This window comes from Amblyomma maculatum, chromosome 6 (assembly GCF_055883805.1).
Source record: "Amblyomma maculatum isolate TAMU_Amacu chromosome 6, ASM5588380v1, whole genome shotgun sequence".
Lineage (NCBI taxonomy): Eukaryota > Metazoa > Arthropoda > Arachnida > Ixodida > Ixodidae > Amblyomma > Amblyomma maculatum.
This window is the reverse complement of record NC_139349.1, coordinates 105,608,847-105,635,608: the sequence shown is the minus strand read 5'-3', so window position 1 is coordinate 105,635,608 and position 26,762 is coordinate 105,608,847. Positions and strand designations below refer to the sequence as shown.

The 26,762-nt window shown below is 43.8% G+C and overlaps 1 protein-coding gene across 2 annotated transcripts in view; it reads left to right on the top strand.

The window, feature by feature from the left end:
• Lnpk (zinc-ribbon metal-binding protein lunapark) overlaps nt 1-26,737 on the top strand; it is a 29,459-nt gene extending 2,722 nt beyond the window's left edge. Inside the window, exons 2-9 of one of the 2 annotated variants that reach the window (XM_084607223.1) lie at nt 260-301; nt 558-745; nt 6,420-6,606; nt 8,883-8,928; nt 12,706-12,876; nt 19,054-19,227; nt 21,957-22,133; nt 25,458-26,737. In XM_084607223.1, coding sequence (XP_084463349.1) covers nt 260-301; nt 558-745; nt 6,420-6,606; nt 8,883-8,928; nt 12,706-12,876; nt 19,054-19,227; nt 21,957-22,133; nt 25,458-25,681 — 1,209 coding nt within the window. In that variant the 3' untranslated portion in view covers nt 25,682-26,737. The remainder of the gene's footprint in view (nt 1-259; nt 302-557; nt 746-6,419; nt 6,607-8,882; nt 8,929-12,705; nt 12,877-19,053; nt 19,228-21,956; nt 22,134-25,457) is intronic. The other variant, XM_084607225.1, reaches the window with a different exon arrangement.
• Nucleotides 26,738-26,762: the final 25 nt, after the last annotated feature.

Here is a 26,762-nt window from a genome sequence, read left to right as displayed (position 1 = left end):
TGAAGAATGAAGCTGAAACCAAAAGTGGCCCTGACATAGTGCACACTACCACAATTGTTTCGTGCTCTAATTAATGCACGTACGCAACACCACCTCTGTAGCAGTGTCTGCAGATTTGTTTTTGAATACATTGGGGGCCTCATGGGAAAGGTCTGATATATTTTGATGTCTTCGAAGTTGCAGTTACGCTTGTCTTTATGGCATTGTTAGCAATTACTTTTTTGATAACAAATACTGTATATTTTTTTTTCTCTTGTAGCACAAGCCTGATACCAAGGAGCTACTAGATGACATTGAAAAGGTATTTAGGCTCAATTCTCGCCATTTCACGCAGTTTGCCGTTATTTTTCAAACGAGTGAAGATGGTTAAAGCATACTGTCAGTGTGGGCTACTTGATAATCATAACTCCATGAATGTCCTTTTGAATCTTCCTGTAGTAACTTGTGTGATATTTTTTTTCTTTTGCGCATCAGCTCACTTGTTCCACGTCGATTGAGCGGAAAGTTGTTGGAAAAAAGTGACCTGCTAATATTCTTTTTTTCCTTTTCCTTTCCAGAGAGTGAAAAATATAAACGAATACAAACTAAATACAGAGCGACAGCAGAAGAGGCTTGTAGGAGCCCTGATATTCTACTCGTGTTTATTCTACATCTTGTGCATGGTCATAACCTATGTGTGGTACTTTCCGAGGACTCTTCAGGGACAAGTTTTGTGCGCCGTGCCACTAGTGCTATTTCCTGCTGTGTAAGTACATTTTTTTTTTACTGTGCACGTCTCTAGGTCTCATATATGTGTCTGTTGAGAACAGTGAGAACTGGCAGGCAATGTTATTGGCTGTCAACATCTACAAATATTTACAGCCCATGTGTTGTTTAGGACAGCGAACCTCACAATTTACGTTCTACTGTCTCGCTTACCTGACATTGCGAATTTCAGAAAAGCGTTTAATAGCCAGGAGAGATGTATGTAGTGGCTGGATCTTTCGGTACCTCCTGTCCCCTGAAAAGTGTGTGTACAGTTGCTTGGCCAGGTGGCCAAAACAGGTACTGTAAGAAAAAAAAATTACAGCCGATTTGCATAGTTAATCAAATGCGAAGTAGGTGCGTAGCACTGCTTATCCCTGCTATACTTTTCCATCGCTTGCAGTCGCACAGCGCATTGTCCTGGAGTTTCTACCGCACGTTTGTTCCTCTTCGCTTCGGCATCTGTTTCACGGTGATGCTCAGTGTGTTGAGCAGTTTTCTGAGCACGCTCGGCACGTTTCCTCATTGTTTGTGCTTCTAGATTCTTGCATCATTTAGCTGCAATATCAGAATCAGTAGACTCACGATCCCGCTGCCTTCGTAATCGTCGTACTTCGTCTCGTCGAGCACGGCGAACCTGCGCCACAGTGCCAGACGGCCCGGCTTTATCAATTGCGACGCAAAGCAAACGTCTTCAGCTTTCCTTACACCATTTTCAGAAATGAACGAAGACAGGCATAATGTACCCCTTTACAATGCACAGCGGCCAAAAGGTCTGGGGTGGGATCATAGGGGGAGAGAAAGAGAGAGGGAAACACGGTTAAATGCGAGCGCCAGTTAAGGCGCGGAGGTGAGCACAAGTTGCTTCACAACACGGCGAGCGGCTCGGAGCCGAGATTCACAGAGCACTGCGCGTAAACGTCTGCTGTCCGTGAAGGCTGAGGGGTGTCTGATGCGAGGGGAGAGATGCTGAAGTTGAGGACGCGCGAGTGACTTACAACTGCTCGTGCAACGCTGCCCAGTGACTGCCGCCACGCCCACAACAGACACGCCCCTATCTCACTGTCTTACTCCCTCACTGGGTGCATCTGTGCGGCTGCTCCGCCCCTAGGGCTGTGCCCCCAATTCTTCACATTCCCTATTCCCCCCCACTCCCTCCTGACAAGAGCCTCAAGTCTCTCAGTGTGAAGTCACGTAATGCGGGCATCGCCACTTTCCCTTCCTCCTCTTCAAGTTCAAGGAGAGACGGATGGACAGAGAGAGAGATTGAGCGGCTTCTGCAGCTGTGCGGCCGCTCCGCCTCCTCAATGCTGAGCTGCGCTACGCGTGCCTGCTCTTTCTCCACTTCAAGTTCATGAAAAGAGAGAGAGTGAGCGGCTTCGGACAGACATCGGCGAAATTTGCGATTGCGGCTAGTAGTGCTATGCACTAAAAGAATGCTTCTAACATACAATTTATAAATGTACAATGTACAATAAATGTACAATTTATGAAATTCGGTTCTAACCGATAATACTAGTTGGTATCTTTGACATGCATACTGTAGCTAACTGGCTATCAGGGGGTGATCACTTAGTATGGTGTACTGTTTTGTTAAGTAGTGAGTATCACTCAAGTATCATTCCTTTACCTTACATTCCTCTAAAGACTGGAGGCTTCACTTTGTGCTGGCATAATGGTGTTCATCGTCATCACCTTCTTGGTACAGATACTTGGTTACCTATGGCATTTACTGGCTTTCAAATGGTGAGAAATGGCCAGGAAATGAGTTTAAAAAAAAAATTATTGCATCTGCTTCTATGCCTCATTTTATGCGCTTTCTTCAAGTTTCGTTACCAAAATCCCCAAGGAGTGCCTTAAAAAAAAAATTGTTTCGTGAACCGTGGTGGCATTACTTATCCAAGAAATGCTAGAAGAATGAGAATTCTTCTCTATTCCAGTTTTCCGACTGTGTGCTTATCCCGTGAAACAGATTCCTTGACAGCTGTTTTGTTTATTTTGATCTCATTTGTTTTGTTGCATCCGCAGCACTCCACTGTTGTATTGTCTCTGACTATACTCACTGCAGGAATAACGTCATCACATTCAGGTTACCAATGATAGAAGGAGAGGTGGCTTTATTTCTTACAGTATGTACATAGCTTCCTTATTGCCACATGCTATTTGTCAGTGGCATGAGAGAAGACTTTATATGGGATGACAGTCTAGGTTTTTCATTTTGATGGGTGTAGATTTTTAGCGGGAGGGACTCCTTGTTTGCAATTTAGACTTGTCCGTGCTAGCCGCTCTTAAAGAGAAAGTTGCAGATGGTGGTGAAAAAAAAAAAAAAAAAAAAAAGAATAAGAAAAATTGTCATTGGCATGCGTTTAGAAATGTACTCAATGTTGAACCGGTCTTGTGTCACTTTTTTTTTTTTTTTTAGTCCGCACACATTCCACGAGATGTAGAAAATAAGAGAGCCTGAATAAAATTTATTAGTTGTTATGCTGAAACTTTGTGCACTTATGTTTGAAAAGATTACTAACATGCAAGAACTTTTTTATCTAATTTTATTCAAAGAAAGTTGGTTTGAAAGCTGTGCTGCCCCAGTTTCTTCATTGAATTTAAGGATGTTTGAAGCAGTGCATAAGTGTAGCATGTAGTGGTTTTTTGCCTACAGCACTTCCTTTTGCTAGTAAGCACTGCCATAAAAGGTTTATCGATAATTAACGGCTATCAGTATGTTAATTACAGCAAAATTAATGCTCTTGCAGACAGGAAGGCTGCAATGACCGCAAACTCCATGTAAAATTAGAGCATACAGGAATGCCTCAATATCCCCCTCCCCTTCTCCTTCCTCCAGAAAGATGGTATAATCTATCCATAGGAAATGATTAATTACTTTGAACTTTGGACTCTTCGTTGCAATAATTATTTTTGTTTATTAATTTATTAGAGTTTAGATTTACAAAGTGCATGCAAACCAAGTATGAGCAGGCAAAAGGCATTTTGGAGCACATGACTGAGGCTTGCCCTCCTATGCAAATCAACAACAAAACAGGCAAACATTCAAAGCATTTGACAAATGGCGAATTATATCACAAAACGCAAGCTAAAATGATAATACTGTGCACAAAACGGAATGGCTTTCCATGCACACACTAAAAAAATATTTATTGACACAGCAAGGTTAAGAAACTAGCATATCGTGCACAGCCCTTTTATAGCTGTGGTATTTGCGTTACCATAGAAAGTAGCTGTTGACAAAGATTTATAACTCGCAGTATCACAAACATCGACTTCTGGTGGCCATAATTTGTCCAGCACATTGAGACGTGGAAGTTAGTTTGATAGTTGCGTGCTCCTGGCGTATGCATCGGGTATTAAGGCAGTCATTTAAAAAATCCAGGCGTTTGCTACAGGGATTTGCCAAAATATTTGGAGGAAATGGCATTGTATTGTAGCATGCAAAACATGTGCCATTCATTGTTTTGTTTGCACAGTGCAAAATACTCAATCGTGCTCCACCTTGAGGCTTGCTACCAGCTCTAGAATAAGTGAAAAGGAAAGGTATAAAAGGAAAAAAAAAAAAAAAGGATAAAGCAGATGTCTAGCTTTGCGGTAGCTTTAATGCCGTATATAGTTTTCGAGCACTGTTCTTATAACGATGCTAACGAGGTGACTTTGTAGGTTTGTGAATGCGACACACAGTGTTGTTCAAAAACCATGGCAACTTTTGTGCATATGTTTAAATCCAGTTCTCTGGGTTCAAGAGTAACTTGTATATACTCATCTTAGACTAGGTTAGTGTTTTTAGTAGGGGTCTTTCACTTTGCTATGTCACAAGATGATGATCACAAGAAGTTTGAAAGTGACACCCAGGTATGTCTACATTATTGTTTTACTTCTTGTGCAGTTAGAGGAGATTACTGACAAATCGCAGGCACAATTTTGTTGCCGACGCTCGCTCGATGGCACAGTAGTCACTGTATACTGGCCCCATGTCTGACTAAAACCGAAACCCGTAATAAAATAGGCCTGTGTTTGCAGCATAGAAGTAAGCTTTTGTGAACACTAAACAAGGCATTCGATGTTACTCAATGCGGTATTTGCAACAATGCAGCAATAGCAGAGCGGCATTTATTTTGAAGCTGGGTTATCAGAGCAGCCAGGTAGCTCATTAGAACATATTTTAACATTGCATTATACTTACCTTACATGTCCTGGTTAGCTGTATCTGATGTATCAGTTCGAAAGAATATGCATTGAAAAAAAAATGGCAGGGGTTATTTCTTGAGCCAGTTATAGTGCGAAAGCACGGGAAGCTGCAGTTGTAGCTGTACATGTGGTGCCATCTGGGAGCTGCTGTGGGAAATGTTATGTTTTATCCATACTTATTAAATTAAATGTGGCTATAACGAGCAAAAGCATGTGTCGCTGTGGCTCAGTGATTAAGATGCTTGGCTATTGAGCCCGAGTACCCTGGTTCGAACCTGGCTGGTTTGAATCTGCTTCAGTTTTTTTTTTTTTAGTATGAAAGTGCTATAAGAGGTCATTAGTCAGTCATTGATAAGTCATTGGTCAGTTATAGGCTCCATCCCTCTTTCTGTTGGCTGGTGAACTTGAAAGATTGAAAGACCCGTTGGGGAAACTCGCACATTGGAGCTGCTGCACCAGATTTGGTTTGAACTAACCGCGCGGGGTCACGTGGCTGTGACCTCGCGAAACAGCTTAGCCAATCAGAGCGGCGACACAAACACGATCGGACAAGATTCTTGATCGGTGATGTTGAGCATATGAGCGTGTTCACACTAATTGAAACACCCCGCTTTTCTAACTGTGCCAAGTTTTATTGAGCTAAGGCTTTCTGTAGCCTATTACAGCTTGAACTTTGAAAATTGAAGGTTACAAAGTAGGTGTCAATTTAAGTTCTGGCTGTGAATATTATGAACACTTTCTGAAAAGCTTTTTCGAGTAAAAATGCGTGAATTGAATATTGGCAAGCATACTAACTAGTGCGACTGGTATTCAGAGGTAAGGAAGCTGAAATAGTGTGTAACTGAGCCATGAAAAAGCAGGTTGATCATTGACCATAAAGTGTACTTGCCCCGTGCATGCCTTAAATGTTGGTTCTCTCTGCTCCATTTGCAAAGTTCCTTTCCTTTCTTTATTTTTTCAGGCTTTAGAAACATGTCATGAAGCTTATGCATGCTTGTTGGTAAACCCTGCCATGCAAGAATATTTAACGTGATTTAAAGCTGTTCACATTTGATTCTCCTATGCTGCTATGGGTATATATAGCTACTATATGCTACTATATGTATACTATAGTCAAACCTGACTGCTGTGGAGTCCAGAGAATAAAAACATAAGTGACTTGTAGCAGTGAACATGTCAGGTGCAAATTTTGTTTCAGAGTGGTATTTGCGAGAAGTGCTCTTTTTAGTGGGCGGCAGACTGCTTGTGACCATGTCAACTGTTTCGCAAATGGAACTTTGCCCGTACAGTTGATACGAGAAGACCGAATACGAGGAACTGTCATGGCTGTGCCACTGTGCTGCTGAGGTCAAGGGTAGTAGCCATCTCTGAAAGCCTTCGATATGGATGACTCTGCCGACATTCACTCAAGTTTTATGAAATGCAAGCAGTAACAATTTTTTTCTCTTCGATTTTTTTGTTTGTTTTCTTCCTTGCAGAATAGTGCTTCTGAAGAAACTGCTGCAGTGGTACTTCAGGAGAAAAATCGAGAGAAAGAACGAAGAGCTCACAGATCTGATAAAGCAGAAGCGCTCGGTGCTCGACAATGTCATGGAGACCGAGACGTACAAGATTGCCAAGGAAATCCTGGAGAAGTATGATCCAGAAACGCTCAGGAAAAGTGTCGTAAGTAGAAGAAAAGACAAACCATTCCTGTCCCTAATTTTTCACAACTATGCTAAACTGGTACAGTTTGGGTTGCAGAGGTCATTGTGATGCACCTCCACGAGAATCTTGACAAGTTTAACTTTTCAGTCTTGAGTGATAGTTGGAGTGCGTGGGTTGAATGTGATGTATGATGTGGAAGTGCGATGGTGGGCCACTAACAATCGGGATGCTCATGTTCATCTTGATACCAAACAGGTTACCATATATATTCCTTATTGTAAGTGGACCATAAGTCGGCCCCAAAACTCGCGAAAATTTTTTAGCAAAGGAAAAGTTTGACCCCGAATATAGGTCGACACTAAATCGGGCCGCGGCCATAGTTCGCTAATACGTTTTTCCAGTCAGAGTCATTCAAAAAGTCTATTCAGTTGTCGCTCACGAGAAAGATGCAGGTCATTGAGCTGCTGCTGGTTGTCGGAAGCGGTGTCGAAATGTCACACGTGGTGAACATTGCAGAGATCATGTCGGTTGGTAGTCCACACCGAGCGTCATTGGAGATCGTGCGTTTGCTTCAACGTCACGGTAGCAAACACTCAGGCTCTTGCTCCTTTGGTTGTGAACCGAGTCTTGCGCCAGGCAGTTGTCCGGACTGTGGTCCACAAAAGGGACAGCATAAGCAGTGCATGCAAAAATCTTGCTTCTTTGCTTTCTCCAATCCCTCACGCACTTTTCTGATGTGTCAAGCTTCCACCATGCTGCGATGGTTTTCCAATTCTGCGCAGAGGATCACTGTCTGCTTGAAAGCCGCGCTGTATTGCTGTCGAGGTTGCGGCTGCATGCTGGCGTTTGTTGGACACACAGACCATGCACTTCACCGACAGTCAACGATCTGACGCCAAAGAAACGAAATGCAGAAATGGCGATGAGGCAGCAGAAGAGCGCGTGGAGATGCTTCTGAGAGCATGTGACTGGTCACATTGCTTGGGATTGGATTGGGTCGGATTGGATTGGATTGGATTGGATCTGAGGCACGGCGTTGCCAGTTTTTACATGGCATATCCACGTTTCATCTACAAAGAGTTTTTGGCGTGTGGAAAGAAAATTTTGGGTGTATTCTAGGTAAATTTTTTTTTTTTTTTTATCAGCCCGCTTTTATACCGTGTCTGGTAACTAATGGGGAATTATGAGTGAATGTGCATGATATTACCTGCACCTTGGCCGGAACTGCTTTTGACCTCGCACATACATTTAATTTATGACTCCGCACGTAGGTCAACTCTGATTAATAAGACAACCCCGAATCTTCGAGGGAACCATTTTTCGAAAGAAAAAAAAAAAAAAAGGTCGACTTATAATCGGCAATATATGGTACAAGCAGTAACTTGTAGGACTTGCGGGGAATAATCCAGGCTATCTGTTGCCTTCCATCAGTATTTGCTTGGTTAAGAAACATTCTCAGATTAACACCTTCAGGGCTTACAAAAAGCTTTGGAGAAGGGAGGGCGTGAAATACATAACTGTGTAAAGATGGAAATGTTAAAAAGGGAGTGCACTGAAGAGACAAAGAGACGTGAGTGTCTCCTCAGTGTGAAATTCAACTAGAAGTGTATTTTGCTTCGGAATGAAGTATCTCGGCACTTATTTTGAGAGCAGCAGCTTAGTGACGTCCCTGACAAGGAAAGCACGCCACATTTGGGGACCAGAGCAAGGAAGAAGGAGGGTAATAAAAGGAAACCTAAAAATAAACTGAGAGCGTTGTGGTAGGTCATGGAAACGAAAATGATGGAGTTAGTTTTGAGGGACAAAAGCTTATGTGGTTTAGAAAATGCACTCCAAGTATTGATATTGTAGAAAAAACTTAATTGAGAGAAAAGTATAGACTTGGGCAGAATGCGAAACGTGGATAGCAGGTAACCAATCATCTGCTAAGGTAACGGAGTGGATTACAAGTGAACATAAGCTTAGCTGAGGGCAGCAGAGGGTGTGTAATGAAGAGATGACGCATGGGAACTTGCAGATCAGGATGCCGCAGTTGCCACAGAGCAGGGATGGCTGAAGAACCTTAGGAGAGGGGCTTGTCCAGCGGTGGAAGTAATCAGGTTGATGATAATGATGACAATGAACAAGAAGCAAGTACTCGCGATCCTACTGTTCTTTTTTTTATTTGCAGTTTTATGTTGCTTGTCTTTGCTTTGTGATGTTAGGTAGTGTAACACAGATGTTTTTTTTTTTTTTTGTAATACTGATGATTTCTGTGGTTGCTCAGCTTACTTGTTGGAACTTGCATCTTTTAGAAATTGGAAGAGAAGACAGTGCGGCCACTGCTCGGCACCGAGTCAGGTGAGCGTTGTTTGTTCATCCTCTGACCAAAGCCTAATTTATGTTTTGTTCAAATGCTAGACACTACTCACAAGCGAAAAAAACATTTCCCAGCATGCTCCTGTTTTTCTGTAGTTGCACTATTCTAGCTTGTCTTATTTAGGCACTAATAGCTTGAATGCATGCCGTTAAGATTTAGCATTCTAAGCGAACACAAATTAATACTACTGTGAAAATACAAGTTGGCATCTGCTAACATTAATGTTGCACCTTTGATGTTACTGTATTAGCGAAATGCCAAGCCAAGCCTAGGAGCTTGTGTTTGGTTTAGTTTAGTTTTTTTCTCCGTTGAACTCGTTGGTAAAGATAAAATATTAACTGGTTTTGGTTTGGCTTTGTATACTGATGAGGAATTGTGATAGGGATGCTGGTGTGTCTTGCTTTACTGTGTCAATTTCTTTGAGTCATGTTACACTGATGTTGACCACAACAAGAAAAGGCAAGACTTAGTGAAGCACGCATTCCTTTTAGCCACATGGCATGTCCCACATTTCTTTTTCACAAAAATGAGTCTGCATTGCTAGGGGATGTTCGCCTTAGTGCTGTCTGACCAGGATTTTAGACAACTTAGCTACAGAGGCATAGTTTGCTACCTAGTGTCTTTTTGTTACTGCGTGCAGTTGTATTCGCTGGCACAGTTGTTGCTAAAGTAAACTGCGCGAAAAGATAAACGCTAAACGTTGTACAGACAGACAAACATGCATCAAGATTCAGACTTCTTTTTTCTTTTTCCTTTTTTTTTTTTTTGTAGTATGCGTTAAGGTCCTTTCCCTTTCTTTTCCTTGATTAGAGTTTTCTCGATTGAAGGATGATGACGAAGACTCGGACATTGGACAACGAAAAAATTTATAAATCAGAATAGCATGGTTAGAGTGAAGATGCAGAAAGTTTTACGAGTACCGATTACGCGGAGCCGCCCGAGCTCTCCTAGTCAGAGGCTCTCGACGAGAACCCTTAGATTCTCGACAACATCTCTCCATAATCGCTCCGCTCGTCGCCAATCGGGGAGGCCTTCTCCTGACACATCAGTAGCCTCTGACCGCATACATAGGTGCACCCACCGTTCTTCGAGTGGATCCCACGTGACGCAGTAATATACAAACGAAGAAAAGCACACTAAATAGCATGCGACACTGGTCACCTGACTGGATAAAATACAAAACAAAAAAAAAGGAACACTAAAATGCATTTTTGCACTTAGCACACGTGACCAGGGAAAACACGGGGCAGGAAAGGCAAAACTAAACCGCATACCTGCACAGATTTCACGTGATCCAACGCGACACAGCTAATGAAAGCACCAACAAACTCGGATGTCAGCATCTACCCTATGCAGCTCATTGCAGTGCGGGCCTACCGAGGCCAACGTACGCATGTAAAAATATAATGGTCCTCTTCCCTTTGTTTTTAACGAATGGCCGACCGAAACTGAAATGATTTAATTAGAGCGAAACTATCTTCGCACCATTATTTAGACCCTGTCAGCTCAAATAGCAGGCAAAGATTTAGGTCTTCTCTGCTCAGTGCATTACTTACGGGATGGCATCGATGTAACCTTGGGCACGGTGTTTTCACTAAAAAAACATGGTCTGTGTTTCTAGGTTCGCCCGCGCTGTCCCAAGATGCCGTTTCCCACGCGACGCCTCTGTGGGATTCTTGCCCTTGACCCGCGTTTTTGGCGATGGGGGGTGATTTTTACCCGCGACCTGCCAGTAATGTACGTTTTCGGTGAGATGAACGGTAGTGGAGAGAGGTGCAGGCATGAGACTACTCTCTCGAAGTCTCTGTCTAACCCTGTCTAACCCAGGAGCCACAATCTGGCAAGACCAAGTTCACGCTTCCATTGCGATATATTTCTGGTGTCATAAACATACCTGGCCCCTCTGTGCGAGGTCTCAACAATGCGACCACGCCAATGCATGGCTCGCAGGCTGAAGGGAACACGTATTTCGCCTGCTACGTGATGGTCTTGAGCTCGGTGACTCTATAGTATGTAAAAAAAAATATAAGCTTGGAAGCTAAACCAAGCAAACTGAGCTGATTAAAGGGCTTAGTAGTGGCTGTTACCGCTAAGCTTTCCGGGCACTCTGGACTGCCAGGAGAGAAAAGGTGGAAGCGCCTTCCTTGTTTATGTGTCTCTCTGTCCCTGTAACAATGGGTCTTATCTCACGAGTGGTTGAAATCGCTGCACTGCCCTGTGGACTTGCAGCTACCCCAGTTGCGGGTGCAGTGCTCTGGAAAGTTTTTGGAGAGGCAGCACTCGCCCACTTTTGGTCATAACTTGGCCGCACAATGCTGTGAATTAGTTTGTAAGGTCCGAAAACAGTGTGGCTACTTTTGGCACATTTAATCCGTGTGAGCAAACTTGACACTCGAGAGATGCACGTCACGCGACAGCGAAGCAGTGAGCACCGAGAACGAGACTGTGCAGAAAAGGTTGTTTGAATTGAGGGTGGATCTCTTCAAAACCGAGAGAGGTGGGCATGTGGGAAAAGATGCATTCAGGCAGCCTTGGTGAGGCTCAGAATTTCTGCTTCTGGACTTTCGTGGGAAGTGTGTTTCTCGAGTGTTGCTTTGAGGTTTCTGAAAATTTCTTTCCTTTATGGAAGTAAAAATAAAAGTGAAAGGGCCCCCCACAAGACCTCGCGCATTTCGCGTGAAATCTACTAAAAGTTTGTTCGCTAAAACTAATCCAGTTCCACTTTTACTAAGAGGATTCACCCTGTCTGAAATGCTGTCATATTGGTTCACAGGGAGGATCTGCAATTAGCAGCCATTGAATGGTTACTCCGTAAGGCTGAATTTGAACTACACTTGCCCGGGCTCTGTAAAATGTAGCTTTAATATCAGAGAAACACATCTTGTACTTTTCAAGTTTTATACAGATGCAAGGATAATCATATTTTGCATTTGAATACTAATGGTTGGTTTGTTTTGGTCATGCTGGATGGACCGCAGTGTAGGAGAGGATGTAATCACGAGAATAGTTGCAGAAGAGTGATCAGCAGTGCCGGACAGTTCGTAACAGCATGGAGTGCGAACTAGTAGATGAGTGTGCGCTGAAAACAGGAAGTATTATTTTGATATAGTGCATTTAATAGTCTCTAACTGCTTATATATGTGTGAAATTTCTTGAGTGCCATATTCATGTGAATTAAAGCACACGTCTCTTTTTCTCAAATGATTAAATCTCAGTCTGGAGAATGCGTAAAATTGAAATGTGCCTGCATACATTCTTGGAGAGTCGATCCCATTTATATTGCTCTCTTTTTCACATACCTGGCCCCAAGGTGTTAGTACCCTGCATACTGCTGCCGTAAGTGTGCATGCAGTTTGAGGCACTGTTCAACTTTGAGTCTGCAATTTAGTCATGTGCCAGTAATTGAAGGGGCACATATCACTAGCACCTTGAATTTAAAGGTAGAATAATGCTATTTGCTCTTCTTCTAATGCCTCTGAGTATTGATTGGCAAACCTATTGATGTGATTTTTTTTTCCAGTTCTTATGTTTCTAGCTTCTTTTGGTCAAGTAAGAAATAAACTTTTCAACCATTATAGTGGGTGCAAGATTGCAGTCATCAGATCACGGTCCGAAATGGGATTGGGAGCTTGGGTTTTACAGTGTGCTTAAATTCATATTTGGTATGGCACTACTGTTATCTAGACAAACGTGATAGGTTTTGTCCGTGTATGTGTGTGTGCCAAAATGCTAAAAGTAGGATGTGTGTGCATGTGTAGACGTGCGTCGCCGCATGATGCCCCCTCCTGTCAAGGGCGGCCCCCTCCGCCCCGGAGCCCGGCTGCCTCACTCGAACCTGAAGATGCCTTCTTCCTCAAGTGCTCCCTTTGAGGAGCGCCGCATGATGGTTGTTGCACCAGGCGTGCCGAGGAACGGCCAGCAGCCGCACGGTGAGGGGGACTGCCTGCTTCAGTTGACTCATCCAATGAAAAAAAAAAAAAAAAAGTCTAATACTAGTGTTAACGCTATACTAAATAACGTGAGAACTCAGCATTTGGTGTTATGCTATGCTATGTAACACCCTGCTCCCCCTTTCCACACTACACTGCTTGTACAGCCTCCCAAAGTTTTAACCGGAATGCGCGAGTGTCGACTGCTAAGTCTATAAGCACTGCATAACAGAGCACAGCGGCAAACTGTGCAAGAATACGCGCACTCATGCATTAAGCAGTCCAGAACAGCTGTCGCTTCCAAGACTGCTCCGTGAACAGGACTGCACTCTCGCTTCCTTTGTGCACCGTTATCGTCTTCATCCGTTTTCTTTTCTGAACATTGTCATTAATTTAACCGGAATGCGCGAGTGTCGACTGCTAGGTCTATAAGCGCTGCATAACAGAGCACAGCGGCAAACTGTGAAAGAATACGCGCACTCGTGCATTAAGCAGTCCGGAACAGCTGTCGCTTCCAAGACTGCTCAGTGAACAGGACTGCACTCTCGCTTCCTTTGTGCACCGTTATCGTCTTCATCCGTTTTCTTTTCTGAACATTGTCATCAAGTTATGACAGGTGAAATGCTAACTTTTGAGCCAGATGCAGGGGTAGAAGAGCTGCTCCAATTTCTCCATCCTGCTCCAAAATGCAATATTGCTCCAAAACTGCTCCAAACTGGCTGTTTTGATGTTCTGCTGTCCAATTTAGCAGAGCACGGGAACAGTGTCAGTACACCAGTGGCAAAGATATAACGCATCTTGCTCTGGTCTTAATACAAATGAAATTTTTATAAGGAGAGGAAGCATGGAGAATAATAAATATTTGTTCTGAGCCACCGGCGATTGGAGATAATTGAGAAAAAAAAAAAAGGAAATGCATTGTGCATGTGACATAGCACCTCCTCTCAGCCGTTTGAATCGCCGGTGGAGAGAAGCGAGAGCAGCAAGCGAAGCAGGTAGCACAAACTACTGTGAGCCATTAAGAAGGAAACTTGTCAGACTGCAAAACGTGCATGAGTTATTCTAATGGCTCTGCTGTGAAAACAACCAGGTGCTTCATCATCGAGCCCCTTTGTCAGTGACAAGCTTGCCAGGCCTACGACAGACAAAACAATACTTGAAGTGTTATGGGTTGGTACGCCAAAGCTGTCAGTCACTAGGAAGCTTCTCAAGAGGGTTGGAAAGACATACGGGGCCTATGACAAAATATTAAAAATGAGCTCCAGCGTTGCTCAAGCAAGGAATGATGAACAATTTAATTGGAAGGAGGCAGTGAAGTAAAATAGCTGCAGGACCTAAGGCTACACTTCAATGCCATCTATCTATATCCCAAAACTGCTCCAAAATGCTCAAGCCTGCTTCCACCCTTGTAGACCTTTGTCATATTTATAAACGGGAGAAGACGATTGAGGTCATGCTGCAGTCATCTGCGATCCCATGGTAGGCAAAAAGCACGGGAGCGGCACTAGCGCCAAGCTTGTCAAGGCACGTTATTGTGGTCTGAAGGCGCCTTTTCAGCAGATGAAATGTCCATGTGCTCGGGAATTTATCACCCCAGGCATAGGATTAAGAAGGATCATGTAATACCCCCTGTCTGGGTGCCTTGAGGTGTATTTAAAATAAATAAAATAGATATGCACAAGATAGGGAGTGGAAATTGCATGCCCATTAATCTGAACTCCAAATTAGTGTCGCTGCCAGAGCGCATTGAAGTGGTAAACTCGACATTTGAACCTATCGGGTCAAAATAGGCCCATTAGGTCAGACAGTCATGCAGCGAATCAGCAAGTGTTATATTTGCTGCTAGTCTGTTCCAAGTTTTTGGTAAAGTCGGCCTGTGTTATACAGTGAAACCTCGTTATAACGAATAAAAAATCGGAAAATAGTTCGCTCTATCCATAATTCGTAATATAAAATTTCGTAGAAAATACATGCAAGAGCAGCACAATTCAATCGGAGAAGGCACAGCAACTCGGAGGGTGCGTAGTTAGGTCACGTCCATTTATTTACGTGCGAAGAACTTCGTTATCGCGGCCTGCTTTTTTGTGTTGGTCGCGTTCCGTATCACGCCCTGTTCCACAGTTTGCGAGCACTCAACAAGGGCAAACCCACTGCTCTCAATAGCACTGCAGTGGCAGCGCAGTAAATCCAATGCAGGAAGCGCTTCTTGTGAAGTCGGAATGTTCTCATCGTCTGCAGGGTCAGCCTGAGCTTCGTCTGCGGGATGTTCAGAAACTTCCACAACGATTTCGGTGTCCGTCAGTACAGCTGTGGTCGCCGCCTACAAAGTCTTCTACAGTCATTGTTGCGGGCATGTCACCAACAAAACGCGAAAAATCGTTCCAGGCTCATCGAGCTCGCGGAGCTCTGCTTCTGCTTCGTCGGGATCGTCTCCATTGTCATTTGATGCACGGGCCTCTGCTGGAACAAAACCTGCGTGCCGAAAGCAGTTGGCAATCGTTTCGCCTTTCACGCTGTCCCATGCCGCTTTAATGTTCCCAGCAAGTCGATCTTCAAGTCCTGCTTCACGAGAAGAGTGTCAATCAGTCTCCCCTTGTAAACTGCCTTGAAGGCCCTGATTTTATCTTGAGCTTGGTCTGTAACGTCAGTGCTGCTCTTTTTTTTTTCACTTTCACCGCCATCACAGCACTACGAACACCCGCGCGCTACACTCGACACGACGACCGACACAGCCTCCGCCGAACGCTATGACGGCCACGCCACTGCTAACAATAAAACCAAAAAACGCGAGATGCAAAAACCAAAAAGGCAAAAGCAACATTCGATCGCGCCGCTGCCACCGCTGCTGAAGCAGCGCTGTCGGCGATTGTGAGATGCGAACAATTTCTCATGGCCTCCGAGATCACCTGATCTCAGAGGCCATAGATTTCTTTGGTTGTCAACTCCCAATGCCGTCGTGGCATCTGTGGCGCTGTCAGTGCCTACGAGGTAGTCCTGAACGTTTGCTGCGCCGCACAACACACATGTAGTTAGTGTAACGAAGCCTGCCTCCTGCGTCGCGAAGTTCGTAGTTCGCTATGGGCAGTTAAAAATACATGTCTGACAAAAATATTTAGGAAGAGTTCGATATATTCAATAATTCGTTATATGCGTGTTCGTTATATCGAGGTTTGACTGTATATCTTTACATGCTTTTTTCGTTTGTCTTGTCAGAGATGAGTGCAAAGTTGGAAAGGCATTGAACTTGCATAAAAAGGAATCATCGAGACTGGAGATCTTGTTTTTCAGAAAAAGAAAACTGCAATTACCAAAGGTGTTTTACCTTAGAAACGTGCTCCAAAGCATAATTCAAATGCTCCAAAACTCTCATTTCGTTGCTCCAAAGCTGCTCCAAAATGCTCGAGTCTGCTTCCACCCCTGCAGATGGAATGCGGTAGGCACCACTGGTTATACCGTTTGCGTACCAGATGTTTTTCTTGTGGCTCGTACAGCACTTTCCTGCCGCAAACAACGTATCTGTCACTGCAAGTCCTGCCAACTGGAACTTGCATCTTGCAAAGAATAGCATAAATGCCTTGGCACTGTCTTACCAGAAATAAATTTGCAGCATTTTTCGAGAAACGAAAAACAAAGCCTCACAATGGGTATCGTTGCGTACACTGGTAAGAAAGCAGATTAAAGGTGTTGCGTAACGTTTTGCGCGATAGCTGACATTTGATCAAATTATTTCGCTTAGCAATTCATACCTTCCTCAGCTACAGGAAAGAAGGCTGAAACACGTTTCCTGACCTAACCTTTTCTCAGTGGTGTGCAGAAAGTGGAAGAAAGTGCTATAATAGAAAAAAAGCAGGTGATATTTGGTCTGGTTCCCACAACAGCTTGGTGGATGACAGCTGCGTTTGTTACGCGTGTGTTCATATTCTTGCTGAATTTGTTGCTGTGATTCATTAGACGACACTTGTCAGGTTGGCAGTCGACGCTCGCTCGTCCAGGTAAAAAAAGAAATCCGGATGTTTTAGATGCAATACTTTCTTGCATCGTGCCATGGCACCTCGACCTCTCCTATGATACTACTGCTTAAGTTGGCCCCGAGTATATAGAACGCAGATATATATCAGCTTATTGCTCAGCTCGCACCGAACCCTCAGAATATCCCCTTGAAATTCCCATGCCAGAGTGTTCATGTTCATTGAACTGCTGTTCAGCAGAATATTTGACATATTGAACTGGACACTATGTCCTTCCTAGGGGTGAATGGGTACGGTGGCGACATGCTGACAGTGCTTCATATGGTAATGTTAAATTTTGGAGCAAATGCAGTTATTCTCTCATGTGAGATCTCTCTGGCATCATGGACGACAGTAAGAAAGCTGCGAGGTGAAGTCTGCCCGTTCACTTTAGTCTAATAGCCGTGCAGTTGTGTACGCTTGGTGGCTGGCTTTATGCTGTATTTCGCTTCATCTCAATTCGAAGTAATTCACAGTCTGTGAATGCAGCTTGGGCGATATGTAGTTGTATGAACGAATGCATTGTAACGCAGAATGATGTTGCGATCATTCTGCGCGCTTCGATCGAACTGCGACCAGATCTGTTATTTTAAGTGTGAAATCAAGCTCGTATTTCTCTGTTTTAAGGATGAGGGAGGGGTACAGAGAAGGATAGGGAACATTTGCACGCATTACTGTTTTGTTCCACTCCACATTCGCCCCGCGGAATGGACATCTAACTTGCCTTACAGTGAGCTGGAAGTGACTGTAAGGGCAATGCCATGCTTACGCCAGTCTTTGCGTGTTGGTGGAGTTATTGACGCTCATGTATTTCACAAATGGTGTCCCCTCTTCAGAATAAAAGACCATGTTATGTGTGACTCAACCAATAATGACTAAATGACGTGGCATGTCTTTACATAGCGCATAAAAAACCGAAGAGATTTTTAGAAACTAGAAACTGCATGCTCCAGAGTGCTTCTAAATCGTTTTATTTCTCCATAGTGGTCGAGGAGAAAAACTTAGTGCTCCAGGCTAGTTTTGAACCAACATTCTTCTGCTCTAGAGGGCTCCAAATTGGAAACTAGCGTTTCAACAATTGCACCAAATTTCATTTTACCAGTAGCATCAAGTTCTTGATTTCAGCGCAGCGCATGCTTTGCAGATTGTGAGAAGTTTTGCTCTCGCACTGTCTGTCGCTCGCTTGGAAAAGCGACCGTCGGAGAGAGTGAACCTTGTAAATGGTGGTGCTAAGCTCGAATTTTCGGTCTATGACTTGATCTGCATACAAACACTTCTCTTTTACCAGAATGGGAGGATCAGTAATCTCTCTTTGTCAGGCCTTTGTGTGCTCTTTTGTATTTATTATTATTATTATTATTTTTTTTTTTTGCACATGGCGCTTGATACATCTTGTCATAAACAGGCACTGGCACAACTTTTACTACTTACAGCTCATTTGAAACTATGTTGGAGTCTGCAAATACTAGGTTGGCGCTGTGTATAGCTTGACCCCCCTAATTGCGGATGGTGAATTCTTTAAGAAATTAAGGTTCGACTTGTAATTGGCCATGTTTGGTAACAACCTACATCATTGTATATGTTAGATATTTTGGCTAGTCCTTTGAGCTCTTACATTGTTTTGTACATTGGTTTCATAGTGTGCTACAAAATAGCTTAGTCGCAGGAAAGCCAAGGGCTTGGACGACTTTACTATTGTTTTTCTAAAGTATAGATGGACAAGCAAAAAAAAGAAATAGTGACAGTAAAGCTTGGGGCTTCGATACCTGTCGCTTATAATGTTGTGAGACTCTTAATCAATCAAGCTGCGAATCCAATGCAAATGTGCTCATGTGCTATCTTATGTCAGTGTGCCAAAGAACGCCTTGTGGTCGAATGGCTAGTATAGGGCTGGCATACGATTTATTGTGACATCCCTTGGCTTTTCTATTCAGCTAAACCGTAATTAACAACATTGCTGTCAAATGATGCGCTGATGTAAGCTCTAGAGTCGGTACTGCTTGTCTCTGGAGTGTAGCTCTTGCTCAAGGGCTCAGCACGCAGTGGTGAACGTTTTGCTTCCTCATCATTTAGTGACTCGGTTTCATGCTTGGCTACTGGTTATTTACATTTGTTGTGAATTCCGAAAGGACTTCTTGCGTCTTGAGCGTCCTCGTTCTTTTCAATTCAGCTCCCCTCCAGATGCCGGCCCTCCCTCGCCCCATCCTCCCTCGAGAGAGGACTGCATTTGACCGGGTCATCGACTTCCTGGTGGGAGAGGGTCCCGGCAACCGCTACGCGCTCATCTGTAACCGCTGCTGTTCACACAACGGCATGGCGCTCAAAGAAGAATACGAGTATCTGTGTAAGTTCTGCCAGCTTTTTCTGCTCTCCTGCCAAATTTAAAACTCTCGAATAAAATCCCTTTACATGAAATGTGCAGTCTAGCGCAGCATTTATTAAAGCGTCGCTTCTTGAAAAGGGCACAAAAGGCATGGAATGTGATGCCGAAGTTTGGGTACAGCAATACCATGCATTAAGTTTTCTAACTTTTCTTGCATTTTCGGTCACCTTTTACACAGCTGTAGCTTTCAAGCATGACCTGCAATTGTAGTTGTTATCCTCTGTGTTGGTTTTGTCATGAAGCTTTTGTTCTCCTATGACTTACCTTTAGCTTGCTATAGCTTTGTTTGGCCTTTTATTAGGGAGTAGTTGCAGTGCCCGGTTCTAGTGTATGTTAATGACAAATTGCAAATAGTTCTGATACATAGTGCGTCACTTACCTGTGGGGTGTAACAATCAAGCTTTGGTTTAAGATTGTAAATTGCGCAGCAGTCTTTAATCTGATCATTTGCAATCCCGAAATGCTTTGGATACTGCCAGTTTGTATTGTTCCTAGAGGTTCAATAATGGTGCAACAATGGTGCGGGCAGTGTTTTAGACATGGCATTTACCTTTCTTGCACCTGGTACCTAGTGTAAAGGGAGTGCCGCAGACCCTCATACCATGTCCTAAGAGATTGAATGTTTTGGAAGTGGATTAGATGCGCGATTGGGATGGTGGCTGCATACACCCACTCACTGTTGAAGGACTTTAGATGGTTTATTTGCCTGTTTTCTTCTTGCATATGATGTGTTAGACATCAGTATGTATGAATACCACTTCATGCTTGCCTATGACCACCAGTAATGTATAATTGAATTTCTTCTTTGCTGCGCTTTTGGTTTCGTCAGCTAACAATAGCTTCAACGGGTAGTTAATGCTAAGGCCATGCAAGGCATGGAAAAACCTGCAATACAATCGCTGATATGTAGTTTTTATTTACTACAACATTTAAGCCAGCCTGCTTGAAGTGCTGAAATGACAGAAAACAACGAATAGTAGTCAGAGTTATATTTATGTCTCTGAGATGACTCAAGTCCATCTTGCCCTGCCGCTGTGGCCAGCGGTCAGGGCGCTCAACTATTGAACACGAGGGACACTGATTCGATCTTGGCACGGTGGCTGCTTTCCGCTGGAGGCGAGATGGAGTGGCGTCCGTGTGCTGTGCAAAGTCGGTGCACGTTCATAAGTCGAAATTTTCGAAGTTCTCCCATATGGTGTTTTACATAGCTGATGTCAGTTTGGGGGGCCAAACCCCATAAGCAAAACTGAACAATCATGCCCATCTTATCGCAACATCATAGGTTCCGTGAAATGCGGACACAACCAACAGCTGTTAAGCCGCATCAAATGCGTGCACCCACGGTCTACGAAGCAAACTAACCAGCTGCGGCGGCGACATGCTGCTTGCATGCCACTTCCCATCAGCCCACGCAAGTATGCGACGGTTCACAGGGCTGCTTGACACCATTAGTGAACTTCCACATCGCCACTAGGTTTCACATTTGGTGAAGACGCCCGCTGCTCGAAGCTCGTGATAATTTTTGGTGATGGTGTTTATACCTCCACACAGTGCCAGTGGGGAGCAACTCAGCTCTACAGAAAATGTGGACTGATGCAATATTTTTGGGTATGCAATTTTGAGTTAACAAAGCTTTATTATTACTACTATTCACTGCTCGTTGTTTTGCTTGGTGTTTCTTCTAAAGTAGCCTGTACTAGTCTCACTACCGCACGCAGGAAAAATAAAGCAGAACAGAAAGGTGGCTTTAAGGATCTATCATCATCAGCCTGACTATACCCACTGCAGGGCAAAGGCCTCTCCCATGTTCCTCCAATTAACCCAGTCCTGTGCTAGCTGTATCCACTGTATCCATGCACACTTCTTAACCTCCTCCGCCCACCTGACTTTGTCGCTCCCTGCTGCGCTTTTCTTCCCTTATTATCCTATTTGTTACCCTTTTCTATCATCGGTTATCCTCTCTTCGCACCATGTGCCCATTTCTTCATCTTGATTTCCACTAGAATGTCATTAACTGGAGTGACTTCTCTGACCCACTCTGCATGCTTCCTATCTCATAACATTCACCTACCATATTTTCCATTCTATAGCTCCAAGGGTGCGCAATATCATTTGCGCCGCTGAAAGACAAAAGCCTCAATACAACGAAGCTCGCAGTATAACAGAGTTTTTTAGGTTGGTTTGTGGGGTTTAACGTCCCAAAGCGACCAGAGTTTTTTTTTAAAAAGTACGACTTTCTAAAAAGTATGACATGTTAGATCGAAGTCTTACCTAATGTCAAATCATCAAATGGCTCCAAAAAGTTTTCAGAAGATATAGTTTCAAACCGCATTAAATTTAATAGATGAACAAATAGTCATTGCTCCTCTGTTTTAAAGTGAAAACTGCATGGCAGTGGTGATTTTTTACAATTCTGTTAACAAGGTGAGAAATTCCCATCTTACGTGCCTGTGTTTAAAATACATCCAGTCAACCAAAATTTAGAAATTTGTTCGATTTAAATTAAAAGTGCTAATGATCATTGTTTGAATTGTCGTGAGTCTACTGTATAGTATTTACCTGTGACATTAATGCTCAGTAATGACGTATTTGCCACTGCCAGTGTTGGTAACATTTTCCAGCGAGCGATGGTGGGTTTTAAGAACTTTCTTTCACGGCTCATTTTCTGTTCTTTCTCCTCTTTGCTTCAGCATTCCGGTGTTGCTACTGCTTCCACTGGAACCAGGCTAAAAAGCAACGCCCCGAACTGCCGAGGGTACTCGAGATGCCACTGCCGGGCATGCTTGCGCTTCCATCTTCAGGTCCACCCGCCCCTGTTCCTGCTGAGGAGTCTTCCACCACGGTGAACAACTCCAGCAGCAACGAGAGTAAGCGCTTCCCAATCTGAACATCCACCTCATTGGCTAAAAAAAAAAGAAAGCTGCGGGTAACTCTCGTTGGCCCATTTGCTGCATTTATACTATTGCCTGCCACGTGTTGAGACTCTCGTGGTGTCAAGATGGCTTTTGTTTACGTCGCCGAAAATAAATTGCTATCGTCGCAGTCTACTAGTTCTCCTGAAAGTGGAGAGGTGATATGGAACAGTTCAGGAGCACATTGTCGAAAGAGTAAAAAAGTTGCTGTGTAGTAGCACTGCACGATTTATCAAGGCTTGGGGCTGATTCTCATCGTGCTTTACCGATAACTTGAGCTGCCATGCACAGTTTTGGTCAAAATCCTCGAATCCGAAGGATTGTCGTCTCAGCTGCAAAGTGGAGCCGTCACACCATCATTAAAGGTCAAAAGGCATTTAAAATGCTAGGAACTGATTTCTTATCAGAGCAGGAAAGTGTTTCATTGCAGCGCGCGGCCTTTTAGTCTTTGATGACGCTGTGACAGCTTTATTTTGCGGCCGAGACGAAAATCCTTCGGCTTGAGGGCTTTTTTGACCCACCTCCTTTGGCGCAACGAATATTACTGTCTCTCTAGCAAATACTACAGTGTTAATAAATTTCATTGTTGCTTCACTTGGTTCTGCCTAGCCGGACATTTTCGCAGTTTCCGAATTGCCTTGCACACACTCTTTCAAATGACTGCATGATGTAATGCGCAATTTAACAGTCTGACAGGGATGTGCTATCGTCCAATGTTGAAATGATAGTTCACGTGAACCTGCCTTGGGGTTGCACTTTTCGTTCACGATTTTGGTGACGCGCACAAGCCCAGTAGCATAGGCCCTGCCAAACCCACTTATAACAATATTGAAGTGCCATGAAAATACCATTGTTATAACCGGGTTCAGCAAAAAAAAAAAATCACAAAGTTGAGGTATAGTATGTGGGATTAATGTTCTTAAACAGCTTGGTCTGCGAGAGACACCATAGCAGAGGGCTCCGAACTAGTTTCGACTGCCTAGGGAGTTTTCGTGTGTGCCGACATTGCGCCACACAGGGACATTCTTTGCATCTCACCACGATTGAAACATTGGCAGCTGCAGCCCAGTTTGACAGCGGGCGCTCCAGTTCCGTAGCCGGGCGCCTTGGCCACTGAGCCACCATAGCGGGGTTATCACGCCTGGCGGCGCCAAACTGGCAGCATGCGCCGCAAACTGGCAGCGTGTGTTCTATCTGATATTCAGTGTTGGAAGACACATAGGGTCCATTGCTTGGGGCCCTCCCACTCCCTTTGTTATATAGGTGACTGTGGCCCAGAGGTGTTCGGAAAATTTTTATCTCGTTGGCTTTTGAAAAGTTTTGAGGAACCGCTTGCATTGTTGCTTGTACCTTTCTTCTGTTACACATAATTCGGCCTTTGCGGAACACAAAGTGTAACGCCAGAATTTTTATAACAGTGACGAGCAGCATAAAAATGAGATTGCTTTTCATTGTGTCTTATCCATAAATGTTCGCGTTATCTTGAGCAACCAAGTATAATGTTGATAGAAGTAGTATTTCGAAAACCACCAGGAACATAACAGGCATTTCCAGCTGCTTTTGAACGGTGCCCTTTCTATGCTTTAGACAAATAGGCACGCGTGAAGGAAGCTCTCTTATTAAGATAACAGTTATAAGTGGCCGTATCCTGTGAGCTGCTATATCTGTCACAAACCATAGCACATTTCTTTATTATTGTCTCTGTAGCATAATTACCATTTCTGATACACATGTCAGGACAGGATCCCTTGTCTGTTGGCTTGCTGTATATATATATACAAGAAGCGGAGTACGGTGGAATTTTTTTAAAAATTAAGAAAAAAATTTAAGAAGAACAGTTTAGTCTAGACGGTGTCTACTGTTAGCACTCTCTGGCGGGCTTGTAGAAACTCGAAAGTAAGCGAATGAGCAACGCGCCCCCTTCTGACACCAGCCGTGCGTGCGCTTGCCTCGTCTCTTTAGGAAAACCAGCCGTCGTTCAAGCGGGGCTTCCCCGTTTAGCAGGACTAACACCAGCAGCAACATGGACGCAGCAAAAGTTCTGCGCTACAATGGGTTCTGTGAGCATGCAAATGGAAAGCACCGCGATTGCCATTGCCGCCGCATCTGTCGCTAAGACTTCTGGACCCACTAGAGAGCCTTTGAGTGAGCCTCTGGATTGAGACTGCCAAGCGCTGCCATTTTGAGCTTTACAGTAAGAACCTGTGTGGTCCCGACCAATAGCAGTGTGGCTTCTTCCAAGTGTTTTTTCTTTTTTGGTGGCCATTGACTGTTAAGACTTCCTTGCTTCAAGTTACTTTTTACATGGTTGCGGAAAATTAAAAAAAAAGGAATCAGTTGGTCATGTCATTAAGTATGCGCACCTCCTCTCTGGCCCTCATAGATGCTAGTCACATTGTTTGACAAGGTTCGAACAGCGGCGCTTTTGTGGGGCTTTCTGCCGATGTACCTAACATTTACTGGACTGTTGTTGCCGGACATTTTCCTTCATGGAGCTGTTAGACATCTGTGGGGGATGAAATTTCAAGTTTTGTAATGACTGATTTTTTGACATATCTTTCTCCCAAACTTGAACATTGCATTCTTTTTGTCAAGAGGTAGTTTTTGTGTGGGCTCATTTCCAGTTTTGACACTTGTGTATCTGGGGAAGTGCACTCGTAAGGCTACTGAATTTGCTACATTTAGAATCTAATGATTGCCTAACAAGATGCTTTGATTTGGGGTAATGTCTCCTTTTCAGATTTTAGCGTCCTTGTTCTGCGTCAAGAACAGACTTAAATCTTGTCAACTGCTCGTTACTGTGCTTGGTGTGTAAAAACAAATTGACTTGCTAAGTTGCACTACATTTTGGATTGCTGCATCAGTCACGAGTTTTGCAAACGTCTTCAGTGGCCTAATGCAGAATTTTGAAAGCAGAATTTTGCCTGCTTGCAATAGTTATAGTGCTATATACCTGCAAAAAGAAATTGTAAGTACAAAATATTGCACCATTTGCAGCTAAAGTGTGTGGGTTCATGTTGATATTTAAAAACATGAGGACCAAGAAACAGTGTCTTATCATAGTCCCCCCCACTCCCCCCCCCCCCCATCCCTCTTTCCCTCAAGGTGAAGTTTATTTCCGAGGCCTTTCTTTTACACAGTTGACTTTTTTTGTAATCTATTCACTTATTGTAAATTTGGAATTACTGCCGACACCGTTTTTAGCCGTCATCCAAAACTGAATGAACAAAATAACCACTGTTTGGAAGCTGCTGACATGACACTTTTTTTACCTGCTAGAAGATGCTGACGAAACGGACATGGAAACATGCGACGAGGGCTACGAGAGCAAGATGACGACAAAGGATGACACTGGTGCACTGGACGACTGCCTTCCTGCTGCCAAAGTTTTACCAGTGGACGCGTCGGGCGACATTCTGGGCCCCCACGAGATAGCCCGGCAGCCAAAGCAAGCAGTTGTGGCACCATTGCCCAAGCACCCGCAATGCAAAAAGGATGATTAGAGACCGTGCGCGTCTTCTCGGATGTGCCTTAATGCACTGTTTTTTTTTTCTTCCCGAGCTCCTAACTATGCAGAGACCTGCTGTGTAGTGTGTGGGGCCACGATAAAAACAAGTGTGCTGCCATAAGTTCCCCTGGTGAGAGATTAATGCACTGTACGTGTTTTAGCACTTGTTTTGAATGTTGATGCTGATACATAGTATGCATTCGGAGGGGCGGGATGCACGTGTTATTTGTAGCAATCTGTTTTGTCTCAGCCCCTGTAGCGTATTGAACTTGGTGTCCAGTGAACAAGACTGAATAGTAAATTATTTCCCATCTAATGCCAGGCGTTGTTGATGAGCTGTACATTTGAAAGCATTTGCCGAGTGTTTTCTTTCACTAACTTTTGGAGTGTAGGATGAATGCTTGTGTTTTGCTGTGAAATTTTTCCGGGCTCAACTTGACAAGCTATCCTAAAGAACGATATGCGAAGCCAATAATATTCTTACCAGCTGCTTTGCAGTTTTGTAATGGTAGTTCTGTGGAGGCAAGTGTTCACTAGTGACTCCCCGCTACGTTGGGCCGGGCATTGCCAACACAGTACACTATGCTGGCAACGCACCGGTCCTATGTTGGGCCGGACATTGTCGACACAGTACCATTATTGGGTCAATGGATAGTGCTGACTGTGTCTAGACCGTCTGCTCATCATTAATTCACAGATTTGTCAAATTTGTGTTCAGGATTTATTTAACGGGCTTTTCCTGAATCGTTGCCGTGGTGCTTATATCCCATTCGGGCGTTGCAATACATGTGTTTTTGTAACACACGAGCATTTCGAATAATGCGAGTGCTGTTTGCGGACTGCTGCTCTAATGTTGTTACTTCACTGCTAGTAATGCAAAGTAATATTGTGTTAACAGGAGAACACTGGCCTTGTCCAAGTGCTGATCTACATCATGGCACTCACCTTTAATCCTATTTAAGGAAGCATCTCCATCTATTTTTTTTTTCTTTTATTCGGATTGTTTTACGTGCCTCGTTTCAGAATGGAATAAATCTGCTTAAAAACATTTTCCCTGCTTCCATACTTATTTGAGA